Source organism: Mytilus californianus, unplaced genomic scaffold (genome assembly GCF_021869535.1).
Source record: "Mytilus californianus isolate M0D057914Y unplaced genomic scaffold, xbMytCali1.0.p SCAF_7, whole genome shotgun sequence".
NCBI classification, from domain to species: Eukaryota; Metazoa; Mollusca; class Bivalvia; order Mytilida; family Mytilidae; genus Mytilus; species Mytilus californianus.
Window position 1 is genome coordinate 41,575,403 of NW_026262723.1, and position 22,167 is coordinate 41,597,569.

Below are 22,167 nucleotides of genomic sequence, written 5' to 3' on the forward strand. Positions count from 1 at the left end.
TTATTATTATATATCTTCAAACGAAGAATAATGAACTACATATATCATCTGTCTTTTAAAGTTAGAATTATGAATGTGTTTAACTGATATATGCAGTCGTTACGTCCCCAGTTAAGATGGTGTTATTAATTTTTATCTTTTCGACTGAACATCTTATTAATCTTTCGTATATTATTGATCTAACAATCCCAAGTGTATTGAAGCTATTGTAAAAGTAATTAACAAAATTACTGAGCTATAGTCCTGACTTCACCTGTGACATTGGGGTTCTCCTGATTACGACAGACGATAGCAGAGATCGATAGCAGACATGCGGTTACTCTGCGGAGATTTATCTCTGAAAAAATATGATATTCACTTAGAACTAAATAATATCATGCGATTTACATACGCTAACTTTTGATGTTAGCAAGATGCACTGTGGGAGTGCATATTCTATTTTAGAAGTAATTTCGCAATGGAAAGTGCTTTTAACAAAACTTTTGAATTTAGAATTATAAATCTTTATATTTTTCCAGATGATCAGCAATGTGAAGGACAAGATGCACGAAGCATTGCTTCATTGAAGGTATGCATTTTTATGTTTATTATATTTAGTTTAGAGCATTTAAACTTCTTGTATTGATTATATCTTACCATTTTGAGTATTTGAAAACATGCCCTTGCAGCTGAATGTTTCATATTTTGACGAATTGTAACATACAGTCTTGTCCAGTGTACGAGATGACTTCATCCCTAATGCGACCAAAGCTGTTTACATCTAACTATATATCTTTTGCATACATTGAAAGCTTATTTGTTTGGTTTCATTTACCTTTTTAAAATTTTTGCTTGATATATTGTAATGCGAGTAAAACATCGTATAGATATATCAAGTTTCGAACACATTTTTCGTGTTTTAATAACTTTAACAAAAAAAATAAGAAAGATATAATGATTCAGAATGTCGGAGAGTACAAATGTGTATGCCGTTGACCTCAACCTATTCAGAAGCACAACGGAGAAAATTAGTAATTTGTAAAACGATAAACTGATGTCTTCGTCTTTCGTTAAAATCCTATTAAATTAAATGGTCATCTCGTTATATAATTTTTGTCTGGGAGTTGTTTCGCATTTCATTTTATATAATTAATATTTTTTTATTATTTAAAAAGGCAGATGTGTGATTAATTGAATGTTTCATGTATCATTTTGGCTGTGTCTCAAGTGTTAGATTGGTTAATTTGTACATGTAAAAAAAATGTTTCAATTTGATTGTATTCTCAAGTAAACATATGCCCCCACTTAATTTTATGACTACAAATTTTATATGAAAAATAAATTTAAATATAAAACTTTAACACCTTTGCTAAAGGACCAGACACAAGCATGCACATTAAACCGTTCTTTAAAAGCGAACACTACATACCAACTCAATTAATAAAATACATTTGTTTGCAGCACAGTTTTTACAACCCACCATATTGCAACTCTTTTTCTTATTGAACCGAGAAGACAACTATCATACTTGAGCAATGCAATAAGCCTTCATTCGGACTTTCGTTCTAACTTGGGAACTTGCCCGGATTGGAAATTCCGTATGGTAAATGCAACTTAGGAAATACGTAAAGAGCATAACTAAGTCATTTTTCAATTAAAAGATAGGTAAAACCCGTTTTTAATTTTAAGTTACACCAGAAAAAAATGAACATCGTAAGAGATAACATGGATCTGACACAGTGACATACTAATGAAAATGAAACCTCATGGTAGCTGACACGTGTTATCAATGTTCTGCTTCCGACATTCTTTTTCAAATGAAAAGATATCACAGTATCGCAGCTCATTTCTAAATTCAGCATTTAATTTACTATTTCGATCAGCGTGGATGACAGACTATAGCAATGTGCGTTTGATAGATATTGAAAATGTTTACTCTGTGGGCAAACAAAGTCTCAAAATCCCACGATGCTCTACAGATTGTTTCTGTTAACCGTTATTTTAGCAAAAAACACGAAGATTTAGTATTTATGGTTTGTGACTTTCTGATTTCTTGCACGTTGCGCTTACCATTTTGTATACAGTAGTTTATTCGAACATTTTTATAATAGTCATTCGTATTAGTTAAACATGTCTTTTTTTAAAAACATTTTCGTTGTTCAATTTGAAGGGTTTCATATAAATCTTATGTGTTTGGGGGCAAAATACAAGTTATCTTCATTTAGTCATAGCCTGATAAATATATTTTTATGTAACCATCTGACATTTTTATATTGTAATCATTATCCTGGTGATTACATTTATTGTTATCCCATATTATGGTAAACTACAGCAATAAAGCTAAAACATTGAATGAAATTATCATCTTTCATTTTTTGTGCCACCACTGAATGAGTGGGTGGTAAACTGTAATGATTTTGTCCTCCTGTCCATCCCTTCGTCTGCTCATAACTTGTTATATATTATTCTGATTGAGGGATAATTTGATATTTGACCTGGAACCTTATGTTGAGTTGTACCCATGTAAGCGATTTCAGACTTGCACGACAGTTGCTATCTGTTTGTAGATTCTTTAAATATGTATTATTCTCCGTAACTGCTATGGATTTTTTTTCGGTACACATTACTAAGCTTCTGTTTGATATTTGGGAAGGATATTTTTTATTATACCAACTAAGAGTTGAATTGTTCGTTACTTATAACGCAGATTATGTATTAAGGAATGGTTTGATGTTTGGCCTTGACCTTCATGATGATGAGTCAGCGATTTTTTGATCAGCCGTTTGATGATACTTTGAATGCTTATTGTAACCACTGAGAAATTATTTTTCAGATCAGCCGTTTGAAGATACTTTGAATGTTTATTATAACCACTGAGAAATACTTTTTTATTGTCAATGTCTAATAACAAGTAGAAAGTAAAATAACAAAAATACCGAACTCCAAGGAAAATTCAAAACGGAAAGTTCCTTATGAATGGCAAAATGAAAAGCTCAAACACATCAAACGAATGGAAAACAACTGTCATATACCTGACTTGGTACAGGCATTTCCTGATGCAGAAAATGGTTGATTAAACATGGTTTTTTAAAAAAGTATATTTTGCATTACATCGTTTATATCTAAATTAATCAATCAAACATTAGATATATTCTGTTTCGATGGATACATTTTGGTTATGACCTTGACTTCCATGCCATGACAATAGGCAATGTTACTGATATAAATACAAAGATTATTCTTATTAACAATTACAAAATTAAACCGTGTGAAAATAATTTTATTAAAAAAATGTATTATTATTTTTTTCAGGTTCACAATGATACGAGATTTTAATTGTAAAAAGTACATAATAATCGTTGTGAAACTTGTCATTTTAATTGGTATGTCAGATCGAATTGCTGCACGAAAACTCCCTTCAAAACAAGCACAGACCGGCCACGATTACTACACCGATGTAAACACCGATGATTTCACCTATGACACCAACAAAGTACTTCCGGAAGGATCGGAGGTAAAAGCCTATCTTCTAGTCAACGAAACGACCAAGTGAGTTCAATTTTGGGGTTAATTATAGTATTAATTTTTGATTTATGTGTATTTTAAAGAATATTGAGGTTGTATCTTTTTATTCTTTTCAAAATTTGCGGGACATTAAATGTCTTTGGTCTTTCAATACATATACCCCCTGTATGTTGTAATTGTCTTTAATTGTTTCAATGAACTTTACAAGGTGAATTTTCCGAATAGTTGTATTTCGATACTATTCATGTTTTCTCTTTTCTAAATATCTGCTGTCGGTGCAAAGACTGAAATGTTTTAAATTTGAAAATTTGATGATGACCCTCGGATATGACATTACAAACAGCTCCTTTTTCCCATTCTGAAACGATATTTGATATATATCATTAGAAAATTATAAACAAAAACATTTTTATAAGGTATATAAAACTAACATTGTGCATTGCAAGTTTTTCTTAATCTTTAGAATAAAATCGTTTTATCTTATGCATCATATAAGCATAATTCCATACTGACAATTATGGTTGTCGTTTGTTGCTGTCTGCCTTATTTGTTTTTCGTTTGTTGTTTAAAGCGCAAATCAAGTCGTTGTATTTCTATTCATAATTGTTTCAGTTTCTAAATATACATTTTGTTGGGTTTTTTTTCGTTTTCCCAACTTTGATTTCAAACCTTCATAAAAAGTTTATTTCATAGAAACACGTGCCTCAAGAAAAAAAGTCGTTATCGCACTGTAGTTTGAGCTCTTCTACAGCTTAAAAAATAAAAGAGAATGTGTTATTTACAAACGGTATGATTATTTTAAAAATCGAATTCCGTTGCACTCATTGACTGGTTGATGTATCAAGGAAAGGAAATTTCTTAAATCCGATTTCCTTTGAACACAAAGGTGTAAATGACATTCTGAATTCGAACATATGACATAACAAGGTTACAGTTCACCTCAGAAAGTCTTGGATTCAATCGTAAACTCAGAAATAGATTCATGTAAACAAACATCTAAGCACTTATGTATGTGCTGTAAATTACGATCATCGAGTACAGAACGATTCAAAGATGCATGAAATAAGACATGCAAACCAACTGAATAATTAGTCTTTACATTACGTAATTGACCTAAAATTACGGAAATAAAAAAAAATCACGTATATATGTTTAATCTGGCTTTGATGTGGAGTTGTACATAGAACACATTGGGAAGAGGGGGAGGTTTATTAGAAATTAAATTAATGAAGTTTGTCTTTACAGTCTTGTTAAGTCGTATCTGGCCTAGAAGTTTCATGTGATCTTTAATTAGAATAGATATCCAATGTACATTCTGGTATTCAGTACTTAATTCTGTTGAAGAGACATAAAAGTTTAGACCGTAGATACAAAATTGTATGCATTATTGTAAAATTTTGCATCGAATGCCGTCTTTAATCAAAATAGAAAACAATTTATGAACTACTTGGAATAGATAAAGATTTTAGTGAAGAATGTCTTTCTTATATATTTTTGGATTAAGTCTCAAAATTAGTATATATACCCAATGTAAATTCTGGTATGCAGCACATATTGCTGTTGAAGAGACATAAAAATCTAGATACAAAATTGTATGCATTATTGTAAAATTTTGCATCGAATGCCATCTGTAATTAAAATAGAAAACAATTTATGAACTTCTTGAAATATATTTAGGTTTTAGTTATGAATGTCTTTCGTATATATTTTTGGATAAATATTCGAAATTTGCTAAAATCTATCAAAATTCCGGTTTTGAGTTATCTTTTGGGTATTTATGTTTAGAAATAAGAAGCAGTAAAAGATGGAAAATTGTCGAAAACCGCTGTGAAATAATATAGAAAATATTGGCCCTACTTATTTGCAAAAAGGGGATGGTTGGTTTTCTGCATTAAACGATTCTTAGTGTGCACTTTGCACTTCTATAAAGGTATTTGTAACATGTATGCATCGAAATCTTGGTATTCAATACGTCATATAAAATAAATATATGAATGTCAATGATACATCTTTTCAAGAGAATCCAAATGAAGCGGACTTAAGCAAGTATTGGTCACCGTACGGCCTATGCTGTTTTTGTATCAAAGTTCGATAAAAGCTTTACTTGTCGAATGAGGCTATGAGAAAATTGTGAATGGAATTATCTACGCAAGTAAATTTACTCTAGTGTGTAGTTGATCACAACTGGTATAATTGCCATTTCTTAAAATAAATAAATATCCTTTTATCTCATAAAGGGATTAAAACATAAAAATCATTCATTTCGTGTCTTTTTAAACAAGATTGACCAACACCGAGATATTTGTTTTTATTTGGCATTGTTTGTTTTATATTGAGCTATGTGTTATATTTTATAGTAATGTAGATCAAATATGTATTTACCCCACGGAAACATGATAATGCAGATTCGTTATTATTGCTGTTCACTATTGTCACCTCCAGTAGATCAAAGTTGTTTATCAAATTATTATTTTATACAAATTAACCAATTGGAATTTGGATTAAGTCATCGCACATATAGGGCGCGTCTCAAAGGTCTAAAAATATTATTATATTCATCAGAGAACCTACAGCAAAACTATATGTAGACTGATTATTTATAGTTATGTTTTTTTTTCTATAAGCCTTTAAACACTATAATTTCATGGCTTCTATTGGGGTTTCTTTTATCGGCGGAGGACATTTGAGCGCATTGATAGTACATTTTATATCGTCTTAAATGCTATGATAGTGTTCAAGGAAGAAGACTTATATGAATGGCGAACAAAAATGAATTATGTGTTTATTACACACATAATAAATCTTAGCTTGTATTAACAAATTATACTGAGCATTACAAAGCAAAAATTACGAATGAATTTATACTTTCAATCATATTCCGTTTCAGTTTTGAGTTGGGTTTTTTTTTATGACATTGGACCCTTATTACGCAATATTTGTCAGTCGCAGAAATGCTACACTGCGTGTTAATCAAAACAATATATTATAACCTTGCTGTAATTTGTCATAACTGCCATAACAAATATTGATTTCTTGTTTAATCTGCCACCGTTTAGGTCTAGAGCAATGTTTCTGTGTATCTATCATAGTCAATTCAGACAGTAACATACATCATATTTCTGCCACTAAAATAGATTATTTTCTCTTGCTTTTGATCTCAATCGTTAACATTTCTACTGCACAAGGTCATATTAACCACCAGGGTACATTTATTTGGCTAGAGATTAAGGTGGTACCAAACACCTTGACTAAAATTAATTTTCATAAAATTTTGACAAAATATTTACTTTGACCCTTTGACAAAAATATAAAAATTTCAAAAAACTTGAACCACACACTCTATTTGAAAAATTTCATTGGATATATAGCAGTTTGACAAACACTAATTTTGATCATTGAGAAGCTTAATATTTCCTTAACGATAGAACATGATTAAAACGTTCAGCTGATTTTTAAAGAGTTATCTCCCTATAGTGTTATGTATCACCTTAAGGCTAGATTTATAGTTAAAAAAATAAATTTCAATCTGATAGAACTTGTATGATATGATTAATTTAACAGATCAGTGAAGGTTATCATATGCGCGTCATATTGAATATGCATGCATGAAATACTTGCAACTCGACGTTTAGCAAGTAATAATCATTCAAGCGAAAACCCTTTGCATACGTAAAATTAAAGAAAGTTCCAAAAGATTATATCAACAAGGACAAATTCAAAATAATATTAGAACAATAACAATGATAGTATCATAGAAAAAGCATACATAAGACGAGCCCGAACGAATGTGCAGACCATCGAGAGCAATTAAAAGGTGCTAGAACAAGAAGGGGAAAAACACAAGCCAAAGAGAACTTCATATATAAATAGATTTGCAAATTTAAAGGCTTCGGATTAGATGTTTTCAGCGATATAATGAAACGTCTGGTCGGATTGAGTGCGATTCAGGCAAAAGTCCTAACCCCCATCTTTTTTCATGGCTTCACTTTTTTGTAGAATATGATAAACGTTTTGTGTTGTTTGTTCTCGTCATAAACATGGCTCTATTTTCAAATTGTTTGATGTTAAACATCATTTAATCAATCAGTCATAGATTGGTTGTATGCTGTTACCCATTCATTGACATTGCGTCATCGACTGTTTTTTAGAGTTGGTGGAATAGGTTCAGTATTACGTTAGATGAAACCGCAATTATTGTTTATAGACATCACTTTGTTTACTTAATTGGCTTCACAGGTGAATCGAGTTTCATTTCTTTGCAAATCCTTTCATCATTTTTATTGCAGTTAATTACCAAATCTCTTTGCATTTAATTATTCGTCCATTAAGCTGATCAATGCTCACAGCAGTAAGTCCAAACTTCAAAAGTGCTGTTATAACGGCTTTCATTTATCACTCTTTTAACCGTTTGTACGATTTCGGTTTTCTTGTTACCAACTCTCAGCCTTGACCTAAGTTTTTTAGGATTTGATGAAAAAGTATGTGTTTCTTTAAGCAATTTCTGAAATTTATGTGCTGTTTTATCATATACATGTACATGACTTTTTCTTTTTCCTTATTTTTTAAATGGTTAGGATCTCATTTTGCTTTACTACAGCAGTTTAATTAAACTTGTGCAAATGAACAGACCGGAGAGTTGGTATTTATTATAATCCTGTACTTACTAACTATATAGCGTCGGCAAAAATGGGAATAAAATAGAATATTTTACCAACTGTGGGTTGTTCTATTTACATATTTCTGTATGCTGTCGGAATAGGGACATTAAATCTGAAGACTCGGGTAAAGCGAAAGTACCACTGTTTCTGGGAAAAGGGAAGTAAATTTAATGCTAAAGGGTCAATGAATTGACCTGAAGGGAAATCAGATTTATTTGAAGCATACATTTTAAAATAGATCACATTTGCCCATGAAGCCTTATATTGCCAAATTCTAATTTGGCGAAAAAACAATCAATTGGCGATGAAAACAATCAATAGGCAAAGAGAACAATCAATTGGCGATGAATATAATCAATAGACTAAGAGAACAATTAATTGGCGATGAGAACAATCAATTGGCGATAAGAACAATCAATTGGCTATAAGAGAACAATCAATTGACGATGAGAACAATCAATTGGCTAAGAGAACAATCAATTGGCGATGAGAACAATCAAAATACCACTAAAGAAAAACCAAATTATTTTTTAAAGATATGATTTTATATTGTGAAAATTGCAATTTAAAACAAATAATTTTGTTAACGTGGCCTCGTTTAAGGGCACACGACCGATTCATTACACACTGTTTAATTATCTGTTCAAATTACTCTAGCTGCCGTAAAACTATCACTTTTAATAACTAGTCGTACATTTTCTTACCGTTTTGTCTACGTACCTTAGACAGGTAAGCGAATAAAAATGATAATTAGGTATGGTAATGATTATTAGATACATCTCGCATCGGATTTATAACACATTAGATAAGAAGGACTCAAGATTTATACCCCTTTCAGGTGCATATTGAGGTATCATATTTTTCATAATGCTTTTTCACTACTTCACGAAATGCAAAATTAATGATAGCAACAAAAAAAGTATATACTTTACAAGGTTGTAAGGATGTGGTTAAGTTGATTTACAAGGTTGTAATAATTTGTAAACAAAAATATATTTCAATAAAGAATGTGTATTGAAGAGGAAGTAAAATAACATCCTTTGAAAAAGAGATTTCTTAGGGGGAGAGTTGAGCACTCGCATACATGGTTAACCCAACCACATTGTATATGTGACTTCCTGTACAGTTGATGGCGTTATTGTATGAAATCTTCTATGATGTACAGTCACCGATATTAGAAGTAAGGACGACATGACATCGAAAAGCCTATTATAGGGGAAAGAACAAAAACGACTACATCCAAATAATGCTTTGAAATTTGTTTTCATGTTTTATCTTTTTTTTTCGCGGAGTTGCAGTGATTTTATGTTTTAGTTATATGAATCGAGTTTAATAGACAAAATGCAAATTGATTAATTTAAATTAATTTCCTCAAGAAAATGTCAGATTGGCACTTACGAGGAAAATTTTTTAAAAAATTCCTCAGAATAAAGTTTATTGACTTTATAGCTAATTTACATGTGAGAATCAAGGAAGTTATTCTAAAGGTCACGAATGAAAGGTTCAAAGATTGAAACGTGAGGTATGCTGTGGTATATGATAAATAGGTATTTAATGTTTTGCATAAGACGTCAAAACAAGATGTGTAGAAATAAACACATAAAGTATTAATGAGTTAAGATTTAGAAATAAATATTGAAAGTAAATTTTATTTATTAATTTTCATTTTTTTGTTCGGTTAGTTTTTAAAAAGTAGAGAAATTTATGCTTTTTACAATGTCAAAAGATAGTTCACAATATAGCTCCTATATTTGTCAAACAATGAGGGATGTTACTCTGAACCCCTTGTCATTTATAATGACTATACCTTTGTGTCTATAGCTCTGTGCCTTCCGGACTGACACTGTTCATAAGTTTTTAAAGACGTAAGGTAATTTCCCCTGAAATTATTTCACTGCAGAGTCATATTAAAAAAGTCTTGCATTATTCACTAAAATTCACAGTACACCTTAAGGTTCTTAAATCGGTATGACATATTTTTTAATCGGTGGTTAAATTATAAATTTTAAAATACCACAGTTGCAACTTCAAATGTAACACTTAACTACTGGTGGCAATTTCAAGTATATTGCTCCCCAAAACTGCCTTTTTAGATTAGTATCATGGAAATATATTATTTATATCATTATGTCCTACAATATACTAATTCATGACACAAAATAACTAAATACGGTCAACAAAACCTAAGGTAAATGAGTTTTTATTGTTGTTATTCATCTAAACATCACTGTGAGGCTTTCAACATAGAGCAAAGGCTCATATCTCACTACAGGTTAAGGCGGCCTTTTTGAGCAAATTCTTTTTTCTCAATGCCTTTAACGCTATAGCTGTGCACTGGTTTAGATAAATAGTTAACACACCATTTTTATTGCAAAATTACACCCATAAGGGTCAAGTAATAACAAATAAAATACACATACAAGAATACAACAAATAAACAATTAAGCTAATACCCAAATGTAATATTGAAGTTACTACATATATGTATCATAAACCTGTTTGACATTGGTCTGGCGCCCTCAGTTCTGAAGACTGTTAAATAAAAACTCCAGTATGTCAAACAAGTTCAGGGGTGGGTCTAAGAATGCGTACCATTTTATTAACTGGATCAAGATCTTGAAAATGGGGCTTTTAATTAACAATTGTTTTAATGTAGTTCACCTCTAATTCAATGGTTTTGAGCTTACTCGTGAAAAGGAATGTCATCCAAGTTTAGTTTCTTAAAATATAACTATGATAAATTGCTGAAATTGGGCGGAATTCTGTTCGCCCTTTTTTACAACACGATGCGAATCTAGCTTCCTATCTTACTATCTATTGGTTTTGGTCAACATATTTTCCCGTATTATAACTACCGAACAGCTACACCGCTGAGATTCTCCAGATCTATTATTTCATTAATTTCTTTTACGGTTATTGAAAAGTTGCGAGATTACGCACTCTTTACAATTCACTCCTGCACTAAAAGTTCAAGCAAACCGTAAATAAGAATGCTTATGTATAATATTACATCCAAATTGTAAAAGTGCGGATTTTATTATACCACCCATTCATCAGCACACCTTTTGTCTTAAAATGAATGAATTCTTAAACCTCCATGTTAAGGACAGATTTTTTTTTTATTGTAAGGAAAGTAGGCATGAACTTTATACTAGTCGCGGTATACATTTCTGCGTTAAAATGTCGAGTGAGCTGTGGTTAATAACGAGCGCCATGGGTTACCATGGTTAAGATGTAAAAGAAAACAATGTGATTTCCGTGACCACAACACGCGCCTCTGAGGTAACCGATGTACGCTGGAGATAAAAAAAAACCCACGGAAATACAAAATTATAAAACGTCTAGGAGAATAACAATTTTAAAAAGTCAATTCGTCAAAGATGTACTCTGCCTCTGGGAGTTGCAACATAGGATATGGATAATCTTTGCAAAGTTTTAACATATTTTGATTTACCTCTTCCTTCGACTTTGCGACTGTCTTGGCATCTTCTGTTCACAAGTTTCGTAAAATGTAGCTGTTAGTATATGTTTTCTTATGCGAAATGCTAAAAAAAATAAAATTGAACACCTTGACCTTCTGTGAGGACAAACCTTCTTTTCATTTATTTATAATATATTTATGCAATAAGTCAGAACTCGAGATTTGATGAAATGCATTTCTTAAGTGATTTACACATTCCAAGGATAAATTTAGAATTAAAAACAGAATCTTTTGCATATGCATTTGTGAAATTGCACCTTTCAACAACTCTATAATTCTCTTATAATAAACGTTTATTTCACATTGATTGAAAAGATGTTAAGAAAATGAAAAAGGCTATCAAAGATTCCACAGACTTTGCATTAGACATAACACAGTTAATCACTGGATTAAATAAAACACTGAAATAGAAACGTTCTTGTATTGTACGAGACAATCAGCCAGAGAGTGAATTTAGATGAAATGTGGGGACTCTAAATAATTCAGCGCACATCTTACAAACCATATGTATAAGGTTTAATCCTCAAAACAGACATAGCACGGACACAAATGAGGGGCAAAATAAAATGACATATCAAAATTTTTCTTTGATGACTCATAAAAGTATTACTGGTATTACTGAAAATATTGGACATTACAACAGACCTCAAAAACCACACAAAAACGGCTTCTCTGTGAAAATAAACAAAAAGTCAAACAACAACAAACAATAACAAACAACACATAGTTGATGGATGTGGAACAGATACACAATTTGGTTGGGTTTATAACTGAGAACACTTTTTAGCGTTTCATTTTTTTAGTAAATAACACATCATTGGAAAGGATATGTACTGTGTATATCAATCTTATTTTCATTTTGATATTGTATGTTTATTTTTCTATGTGTATGACTTTTTTTCCAGGGTACTATTTCTGATCGAAGAGGACGATCCAGTGTCTTTGAAAATCACTCCGTGTGCATCTGCTGTCGAATCAAGTGTTCTATATAAAAGTATATCTGATAGTAAAGACTATGAAGGTAAGTCGTTTTTTAACCTCGGACAGGATTGTTTGTTCTGGATAGCTACCTTTTTTATTTTGATGTATGGATTTCAGTTGGTTTGTTGAGTAAAACATATTGTGTTAAGTTGTGTTCCACCAGTTTTGAATAAACCAGCCACCACGTTCCATTGTTATTAAGTTCGTCAAAATACGGACAGTGACTCAAATATGTCATTGACCGTTCTTTACAAATGAAAACAGTCATAATTAACTTCTTTCTTGTCAATCAAAGTAGTAAACTACTTGACCACACATGGCGGTAGCCATATTACTCTCCTACTTTTTCAATTATGTTATTATTACCTCTAATTGGGGTAATTGTTGAACATTGTTAAAAGGTTCTTTTGTGTATTCATATCGTAAAACGAATGTATCTGTATTTTATCTACCTTTTTTAAAAAATTTTTTTTACGAAAAGTGAAAACAAAATGGTTGAAGACAATGTTAAATTCATCAAGAGCGTGTTCTTGCGCGTCTGTGTTACACCCTGACATTGCATTCTATTGTATTGTATTTAATTATTAGCGAATATTTATTGAAATTTTGGATAATTCACTTTCCGTTTCAAATATTACATGCATATTTAGGTCGATAACATATGAATGTGACCTAATCATGAACCCAGATATGTACTAGAAAGACACTTTGGGTTAGAATTTTAGCTCAAATAGTAACAATCTATAGAAGATATGTTACCCAATCCGGACATTTAATTCTTATTTCGGGTCGACCATTCTTAACTTTACTCTTATGCCACTTAGTTTGAGCAGCAAATTCAAATTTCACGTCTGTAGTTTGACCCGAACCAGTTAAGAACACACGACCTCCCGCAACATTCAAGGCAAAAACGAGACCACCGAGGTGGTTATATTTTCGAAGACTAATTCAGAAATAATTCACAACTAACCAACTAGCTAAATTATTTAATTGAAAAATTGAATCTTGTGCAAACTTTTTTATTTCATTTATTTCATAAGCTGAGAAATCATAAGATCCACACTGATTGAGAAAAGCAGTCAGAAAATTTCGTAACCGTCCTTTCGTATAAAGCCTAACGTGCAGCTATATTATAACATTTCCTAGAAAACTAAATACTAATGTGTTAAATATGCTAGGTTCGAACTGACCATATGTTGTTCAAAAATGTTTTATGAAATCTGTAGTCAATCAAAATGTGCACCATGGGTGTCATTTCATGATTCAAAATTGAAGTTGACATGCAGAAATATGACATCATTGCACTACAAACAGTATACTTTTAATTGAAGTAGGAGCATACCCGATAGACGAAATACATTGCACAGCATTATAAATGTCTAAATATGATTTTCAGAGGTTAGGAAAATTAATAAAGATGAGCTCTCGTTAATATTGTTGGTGTTAAAATGAGTGATAAATTTATATAACGTATAATATTCGATATCGCCTCGGTCGATTCCGATACCTTGCGATCAGCTTTAGTGCTTGATATTGCGGTCTCCGGATGATATATTGTAAATGTCCTGTTAACTCTACTTCGTTTACACTTAAAATTTCAGTTTCCTCATTGACATCCATGTTGCAGCGATGCCAACAGTGCATCATCAGAGTTCGTCACCTAAAAAAACTTCTGCAACCAATTACAATGAGCAGACAAAACATATATATTTTCAATAATTGAAAAAGCGTATGGCAAGCTTTATTCCAGACCGTCATTATGCATACAGATATTTTTTTATGTTATCGTAGTGTTAGGTCTATGTATTGTTCTTATTTCTGGAATTCCACTTAGATGGTGTTTTTAATAATAATTTTCTTTGAAGTTTGAAAACCACTAATTACAATAGTGTAATTTTAGACATGTAAATGACAACGTTTTACAGAACTATGAATTATATCGCTGTGTTATTTTTATGTATGTTTTAGCGCATAGAGTATAATGAGTTTTCGACATGTTGAATTGTGCCAAGACTGTAAGAAAGGTCACTTGGGTACAAAATCAAGCACAGGTCTTGGAAATCTCGTTAACGTAAAAGAACAATGAACCTTTCGTACTGCAAGAAAAGATAAATATTATGCATAAACAGTTATATCTATCTGTTTTTATTATAAAAATTAATCACAATTTTACGGTATATTCAATGTCATTCGTTCTGTAATCTCAACAGTTTCTTGCTTATAAAACAGCAGTATCTTTATTAAGTTTTGCTAAGATGTTTTTCAATGTCAAATATGTTATTTACCCTAAAGAAACGATCTTTTCAAAAGATATGCAATTACATTCAAGCAATAAATCATTAAATAAAAGATCGTCAAGGGCACCATGCGTGCAAAGTTAACAGCAACATATATTTGATCGGTATTTTTTGCAATTTGTGTAAAAAATTGAAACTAAAAAAAAACACACAAAATGAAGCATCATGCTGTCACAAATGGTAATAATGCTAAAATCACACACGAGGGAACAAAAGGAGACATCTTTAAAGATATATTAATAGGAAAGATACTCTTACCATACTTAGTGCTAACTCGAATAATTCAATCCCTCTCCGTGTCCGATTTTCTTCCAAGCGAGGATTAATGTAGCCATCGTAGATCAGCGAAATATAACGACTGAATTATTCGGGTTAACTTAGTGCATTAAACATGATTGATTAGTACTGAAGTTTATAAATATGCTAATTCTATCCAATTTCAGATGATCCATTGTTTGAAGAGCAAATAAAACCAACAAATCCAGCAGGGATACAGTTGGATTCGTATGTGGGTTCAGAGGCTCATACATTTCAAAGAAGTGTTAATTCAACTGGAATTTATACAGTGTTCTTAAGGCCGACTGAAAGTGACACTTATGTTAAATTCTTCCTTCGATTAAAAAAGTTTGCAAGGGATAGCACATTTTATCCATCTTTACCTAGAAATTCCGCAGTTCGTGCAGATAGCATACGGCGAAAAAGTTTCACAGTTTCTTGGAACCGTAGTCAGGACGAGACCCCTTATGGGAATATTATAACGTATTGTGTATCTGTGAGTGCTAAAAGGAGTTCCGATACCTATTGCTCACTCATGTCTTATATGTTCGGAGATAAATTGCCGGTAGTATCCAAGAGTAGAGGATTCTTCTTTGCGTGGGAGGACGAAGTGCTAAAAATATTCCAGAGTAAAGCAAGGCCAGTGAAAAAGGTGAAACCAAGAGAAATTCACTATACCTGTGTAGGTACAAATACAAAATATATTTACACCCAGGCTAGACCTGGGAAAACTTATTACATAAATGTGTATGCGATTAATAAACGGACTAATATGAGTAGTGCATATAAAAAATTAGAAGTAAAGACAAAAAAGCGGAAGAAACGGGACAGAATTCGAAAATTGCGAGATGGAAAACTTCAAGAGTTAGAGTTTAAAAAATCAAAATTAAGATTTGATTTTAAATATGACCTTAAAAATACCAGTGATCTATTTCTTGCCGTCCATTCTTGTACTGGTAAAGTGACGTTAAAAGTAACACGTGGTTCATTACGTGGTGAGTCAGTTTTAGTGAAAAAAGTGAAACGTTCTTCCATGTTTACACTTAAAGATTTGAAGGCGGATACTTATTTCATTGATATAGTTAGCCGACAAAGAGATGTTCCAAAGACAGCACGATTAGTGGTATCTAAAAAACAGTCAAAACTAAGGTACCCTATCTTGCCACGGAAATCTGAAGTATTTCTGGTGGACAATAGTACTACAAGTAATTCATTAACTATAGGTTGGCGGGTAACCAAATCAAGACGGAAATTTTGTATATATCAAAAGGAAATTTTAGCCCGACGGAAACGGCGGCGGAATTATAATCAGTGTAGTAATAAGAGTCAATCTCCTGTTGTAGATAGTAAAAAAGTGAAATGTATGATAGTTAGACATCAAAAACCTAACATGGTGCTAAACCATCAAATCAGAAACTTAAAAAGTAACACTCTCTACCAATTCGATGTTGTTATACAACTCGGTAAAGGATATTCATTACTGTATAACAGTTTACAAACAGCAACAAAACAACATTTATGAAATAATTGTACATAGGTAATATCCGGTTCTCCGGAGGAAAAGTTTCCTGGGAGCTTCTCTAAGTTCTAAAACTCGCACCTGATGAAGATTAGTCCAGATGCACATGTCGTCTGCACCCAATCGGTATCAAACGTGCGTTTATTAGCCTATGGAGGTATTTGTGCCATCCCAAGTGTCAATCCATTTTTTAAAGGAGGATGCCTTTCAATGAGACATTTGAACGTGTAACATAGTAAAGCATATTTTTAAAAGACACCGTTAGTAAGAAGTAGTAAGAAGTAGATTACAACTTTCATTTAGCTGGATATAATAATAGTTCGACACAATTCAAAGTTTGTCGTTTTCTAAGGGTGGAACGATGTATACACGTTTGAAACATGTTTTATTGTCATAAAATGGGTGGTAAAAGGGCTAAATTCGACGAAAACTCATAACCCTCCATTTTCATAGGTTGTCATAAGCAATGGTCCTTTTACGTAAAGTTTTCTCCTCAATTTTAGTATTATAAATTGTTGAGCTTGTTCGCTTCCTAGATGTTAAGCTAACCACAGACATGTATTGATATTATACGAAACAACTTCCTGTTCACCTCTACCACTTAATGATACAACCTGTACAGCTGTAATGCCTGATTTTTATTCAAATGACATTTCTTGTATTTTTTTTAAGTTAAGTTTGTAATAGCCGATCGTTTGCGTTAGGTTTTTTTCAATACGGTACATTTTATATGTTATTGATAAAACAGCTCCAAACCGCATCCTCGATTGACACTTGGGACTATAGACTATTGTTTAAGTACAAGAACGAGAACTCGAAATGTTTGTCTGTGATTTCTGGGGCGTCTTTTGTGATAGCCCGGACTGCCTTTGTTGAACACTTCAAATGTCATTCCGAATATGTGTGATTAGTCAAAAAAATAATTTGCAATTATATGTCTTGTTTTGTATTGTATGCAAATGTCTAATTCAAAAATGTTGGTGCAGAAAATTTGTTTTGTTTTAATGAGTTACACTCTTTGCACCCAATTTTACCTTAAATCCTGTTCCAATGAAAATATATCTGCTATATCATTCGGTCTAAGACATGTAATATGATATCAGTCAATCAACCGAATATCAATCAACCGAATATCAATCAACAAATATTATTTGAAGCAGAGCGTTATTTTCACTGTCGCTCTCGGTAAAGGGCTGTCTATGTTTAAGAAAGTATAGACATTTTGTATATTTTAAGAACAGAATCCTCGCTTTTAACTTTTGCAATAATTAAGAAAGAAAAAATAGTGAAAGCGAAGCTGATAATTTCAGAGAAAACTGTTGAAACGTAAATACTAAGAACGTTATATAAACCTCAAACGAAGGGAAAAAAAAAACGAATTTTCTGCACCAGTGTTTTCTATGTATATGTCTTTCATGTTTTGTTGTCTATCAAAGTTGAATGTTAATGTTCATATTAAAGTGTTTGTGTTCAAAAAAGTTTATTCAAGATTTTAAGTCTTTCATGCATTTTCATTCATGATTTATTCATATTGATATAGTAAGTGTACATTTTTAATGAAAATGTAAAAAGCACATGATTTTTGGATTGATGTCTGCGTCATTTTCAAACTAGTTATTTATTTGAATAGCACTCACACTGATGAAACTTATGTCAAAAATGTTCATCGGCTGTGCGTGGTCATAGTTTTCAAGCTACAAAATGACGATTGTGAACTGCCATTCATTAAAGAAAAAAGATTTCATATGCGTCATTTTATATCATTAAATTCAAAGGGTCCAGTGTAAATAAATGATTTTATTGTTGAATTAAATATCAGATTGTGCAATTTATTTCGTAATTTATTTTCCACCCTGTTTCTTCAATCAGGGGCAAAAATCCTTTTTATTGGCCCAATTACTTTATTTTCATTATATTTAACTAAGCGAAACTAACATTTTTTTCTTGTACATGCCTTAAAAAATTTCGTTATCAATTACAATGCAAGATTTCCTTATAGATGAAACAATGGTTCCGCCTTAAGGTCGACTTTAAAAATTCCTTTTATACCAATCCCCTCCTTTCCTTTTGCGACAGATTCGAATGTCCTCATCAGTTTTTTATAGCTTTCGGAAAGTTATTTTTCGTTATTGGAAAAATGTAGGCGGCTGTATATTTATAACACCATGAGCCCTTCCTGTATTGCGATGCAACAGTTTGGTGATGTAATGAGCATTTAAAGCATTAGGAAGACTTACTTCGAACCCACTATATTCGATATAAATAATACAAGGTGTTGCAACAAAACCTTGGAACTTCCAATCCCGTGGTATTATTATGACGAAAACTAATGGACATGTCTCATTTCCGATCTTTATCTTGTAGTAATGTAAGTGTTATTTATATGAAAGACTCCAATTTAGTCTTCCTTGCATCGATTATTCATAAATGTCTGTAAGCCGTCTAATGAATTACTATGTCCACTAAAGAGTAATGGTCAATATGTATGAGTCATTCATAACAAGACTATTTATTAGCCCCAATAATATATTCATCTTTTATATAAGATGAAAATTGGTCATGATTAATTTTGATGATTCTTACAGTTACGATTTCCGATAGGTATAGTTTCTTTTCTTGAATTAATCATGTGAAAAGACAGCTAATAACTTACGGTGGTCGACCTTCAGCGAACTTTTGCAAAACAGACTCGTAAATTTATGTAATAATTAGTCGGGGAAGCTATTATTGATATTTACTTGTTAGGGCATATTTTGTTTGAAATTTGTAACGGTGTCTTCTTCCCGCTGGTAGCAAACTTAAATTGAAATATAGTTTACGACCATAATATACTTGTGTTCAATTTCAGTTATAATTTAAAATTTCCATTTTACTAAAAGTTATTTGATGTATACATTTATTAAATTCCTCACTTTTACTACTACAACACAACTTAACCCGGTCAGGATACTATTTTAACACAATTTCTTGCTTACTCATTTGCCCGTTGCATGACTGCATCTTTTGTTAGCGAATTATTATTAATTTTTTTTCGAACAAATCAAGTTTACCTATTTTAAAGTCCATGGTCAAGTGAGCTGAACATTTTAATAATAACTATCTACAGTCACGTGAGAATGCCTCCGTGCCTAGTACTATAGAATGATGGAATGCTTTGTTCTCTTGTCGATGCTTTTTGAAAAATTTTAAATTATTTGTTAAATTATTATTATAAATCTTATATTGCAAGTCACTGACAGTATCGCATAATCTAAATGCATTTTTTAAATTTTAAAATGCATTTTGAAATGTTTCTTATTTCAATATTGTTCAGTGACCATATATTTCATACAACTCCTTTAAAGTTAATTTTTACTTACTTTATATCTTTGTAGGGGGTCATCAAGGATGATAATGTAACTTTGATCTAAACTTGAATTCCCTCAGTAGCTTTGATTATCGGATAAGATATGGTTTCATCTTTACTATCTTCTTATGTAACTTCGACATTTTGAAAGTCTAAATCTATGATTTAAGACAAAAATAACTTTTTTCACGCCATTGATGTCTGTCAATAAATAAGCTGCTATATTCTTTTGATGATTTGCAGATAATTTTCAAACAAGTGTGTGTTCTTTTTCTTTCATCTTCCAAAAACTATTTTGTAAACAGGAATATATGAATGATTATATGGATTTTGATTTATAGATTTAGTCAAGTCATTTTCGCAAACGGCTCTCAACCTTCTCAATGATTAGAAAGGACAGTATTATCATTTTCTGTATTTCGAACAGTTATTAGTTATCAAAAAGTATTCCGAGGCACATGTGTTAGAAGGTTGACATTGTATTAATCGGGAAAATATTCTGTAAAAGCTTACTGTAAAATCGGTTGATAGTAAATGATGATGAGAAGAGTAATGTTTTTGTTTTTTTTTTGTCTGAGACGAAATAATATAATTCTAATTTTATGTAATAGATCACTCTACTAAAATGGTTTACTTTAAGCTTGTTCTAATTTCTTCCAATTTGTTTTTTCCCCCACATGAACTGCAAAGTATCTGAATCTACCTTCAAATGCAATGACATTGAGATAGGTTGCTTCTTATATTCCTGAAAAAAGTTTTAAAATTATAGCATTTATAATTACTAGTCAGTTTGAGATAACGCACTTAGAAAAAACGAAGACGTTATTAGATACATTGTATTTGCTTTGTTTGTATAAGCTATTATGAAATACCATGACAAACCAATTATTGTTTTATTGTTTTCATCTGATCATATATATCATTGACTCTCTGTCAAAACTTACTATGTTAAGATTATGCCAATGGCATAGATTTAACAAAAAACAAAGCAATGAACAGAATTTGGTCTTGTTGAATCATGGCATTATGTAAATGTTTCAGCATTGTTTTCATTATCTTATCCAAAGATGTATTTATTATTAAATGTTGAGCTTAAATATCAAATATGACTTTTGTAAAAATTTTGAGGCTACCATCCTGTTATATATTTTGATATGTTGTTATGTATTAAACTTTATTTATTTCAGTATTGAGATTAAAAAGCATTGATCATTGGTAATAAAATATGAAATACAATATGATTTACTGTTTTCTTAAAACAAACAAAAAAAAATCAAACAAAAGACTCATAAATGGTAATGGTTGAAATTCACACATTAAACATATTCTCGTACACCATGTCGAGCAAGATCTGCCTACCCTTCCGGAGCAACCGAGATCACACCCGGTGTTCGGTAGGGTTGTGTTGTTTACTTTACATCAAGTTGTAACAACTGCTTTTTTTTGGCATATTCAAGAAATGAGAAAATAAACAAATCAGATAAGTAGATTTTGCAAAAGAGGGACGAAAGATACCAGAGGGCGTCAACCGGAATGAACAGTTGGAATTTTGAACTGTCCCTGGAATATGTTGGATGGGAAATTATAACTATGGACCCCTCAAAGAGTTGTTGCAAGTGTTCTTTAACGTGAATTGGGCATCACACTATCCATATGCAAGATAACGGATTTAACTATACATCATGGACAGCTAAATGGACATCACTTCGGAGTAAGATTTACTTCTGGTTGGAAAAAGTCCAGGTGACCATACTCCCATACCCGAGACAAACCGAAAGACAGTACCCAATATAAAGGATAAAGATTAGGAGTATGAGTTGTCAAAAAGAAAAGAAGTTATTGTAACTGCGTTGAAATAAACATGATCACTGGTTAACATAAAAGACCACCCTCACTGGGTAAGATAAAAGATTACCCTTCATTTCATTTAATTCATGAAGAGTTGTTTAACTACGAAATATTCTCTGTTAATATTAGATACACCTTGAGGGCTTTAGCCCGAATGGGTGTATGTAATTTACACCAAGATATCAATGTCAATGCAGAATGATCGTTTTCAATAATTTAGAAGGGGGTCTTTCAGCGATTTGATCATATGTTATTGA

The 22,167-nt window shown here is 31.6% G+C and overlaps 1 protein-coding gene and 1 long non-coding RNA gene across 4 annotated transcripts in view; both read left to right on the plus strand.

Annotated features, from left to right (window-relative positions):
• The window catches only part of LOC127709469 (protein NDNF-like), a 76,959-nt gene extending 55,661 nt beyond the window's left edge, over nt 1-21,298 (plus strand). For all 3 annotated transcript variants that reach the window (XM_052215056.1, XM_052215054.1, XM_052215055.1), the window contains exons 2-5: nt 519-568; nt 3,292-3,528; nt 12,549-12,664; nt 15,365-21,298. In XM_052215056.1, coding sequence (XP_052071016.1) covers nt 3,299-3,528; nt 12,549-12,664; nt 15,365-16,719 — 1,701 coding nt within the window. In that variant the 5' untranslated portion in view covers nt 519-568; nt 3,292-3,298 and the 3' untranslated portion in view covers nt 16,720-21,298. The remainder of the gene's footprint in view (nt 1-518; nt 569-3,291; nt 3,529-12,548; nt 12,665-15,364) is intronic.
• Nucleotides 1-22,167, plus strand: part of LOC127709491 (uncharacterized) — a 194,807-nt gene that overhangs the window by 51,052 nt on the left and 121,588 nt on the right. The window lies entirely within an intron of this gene.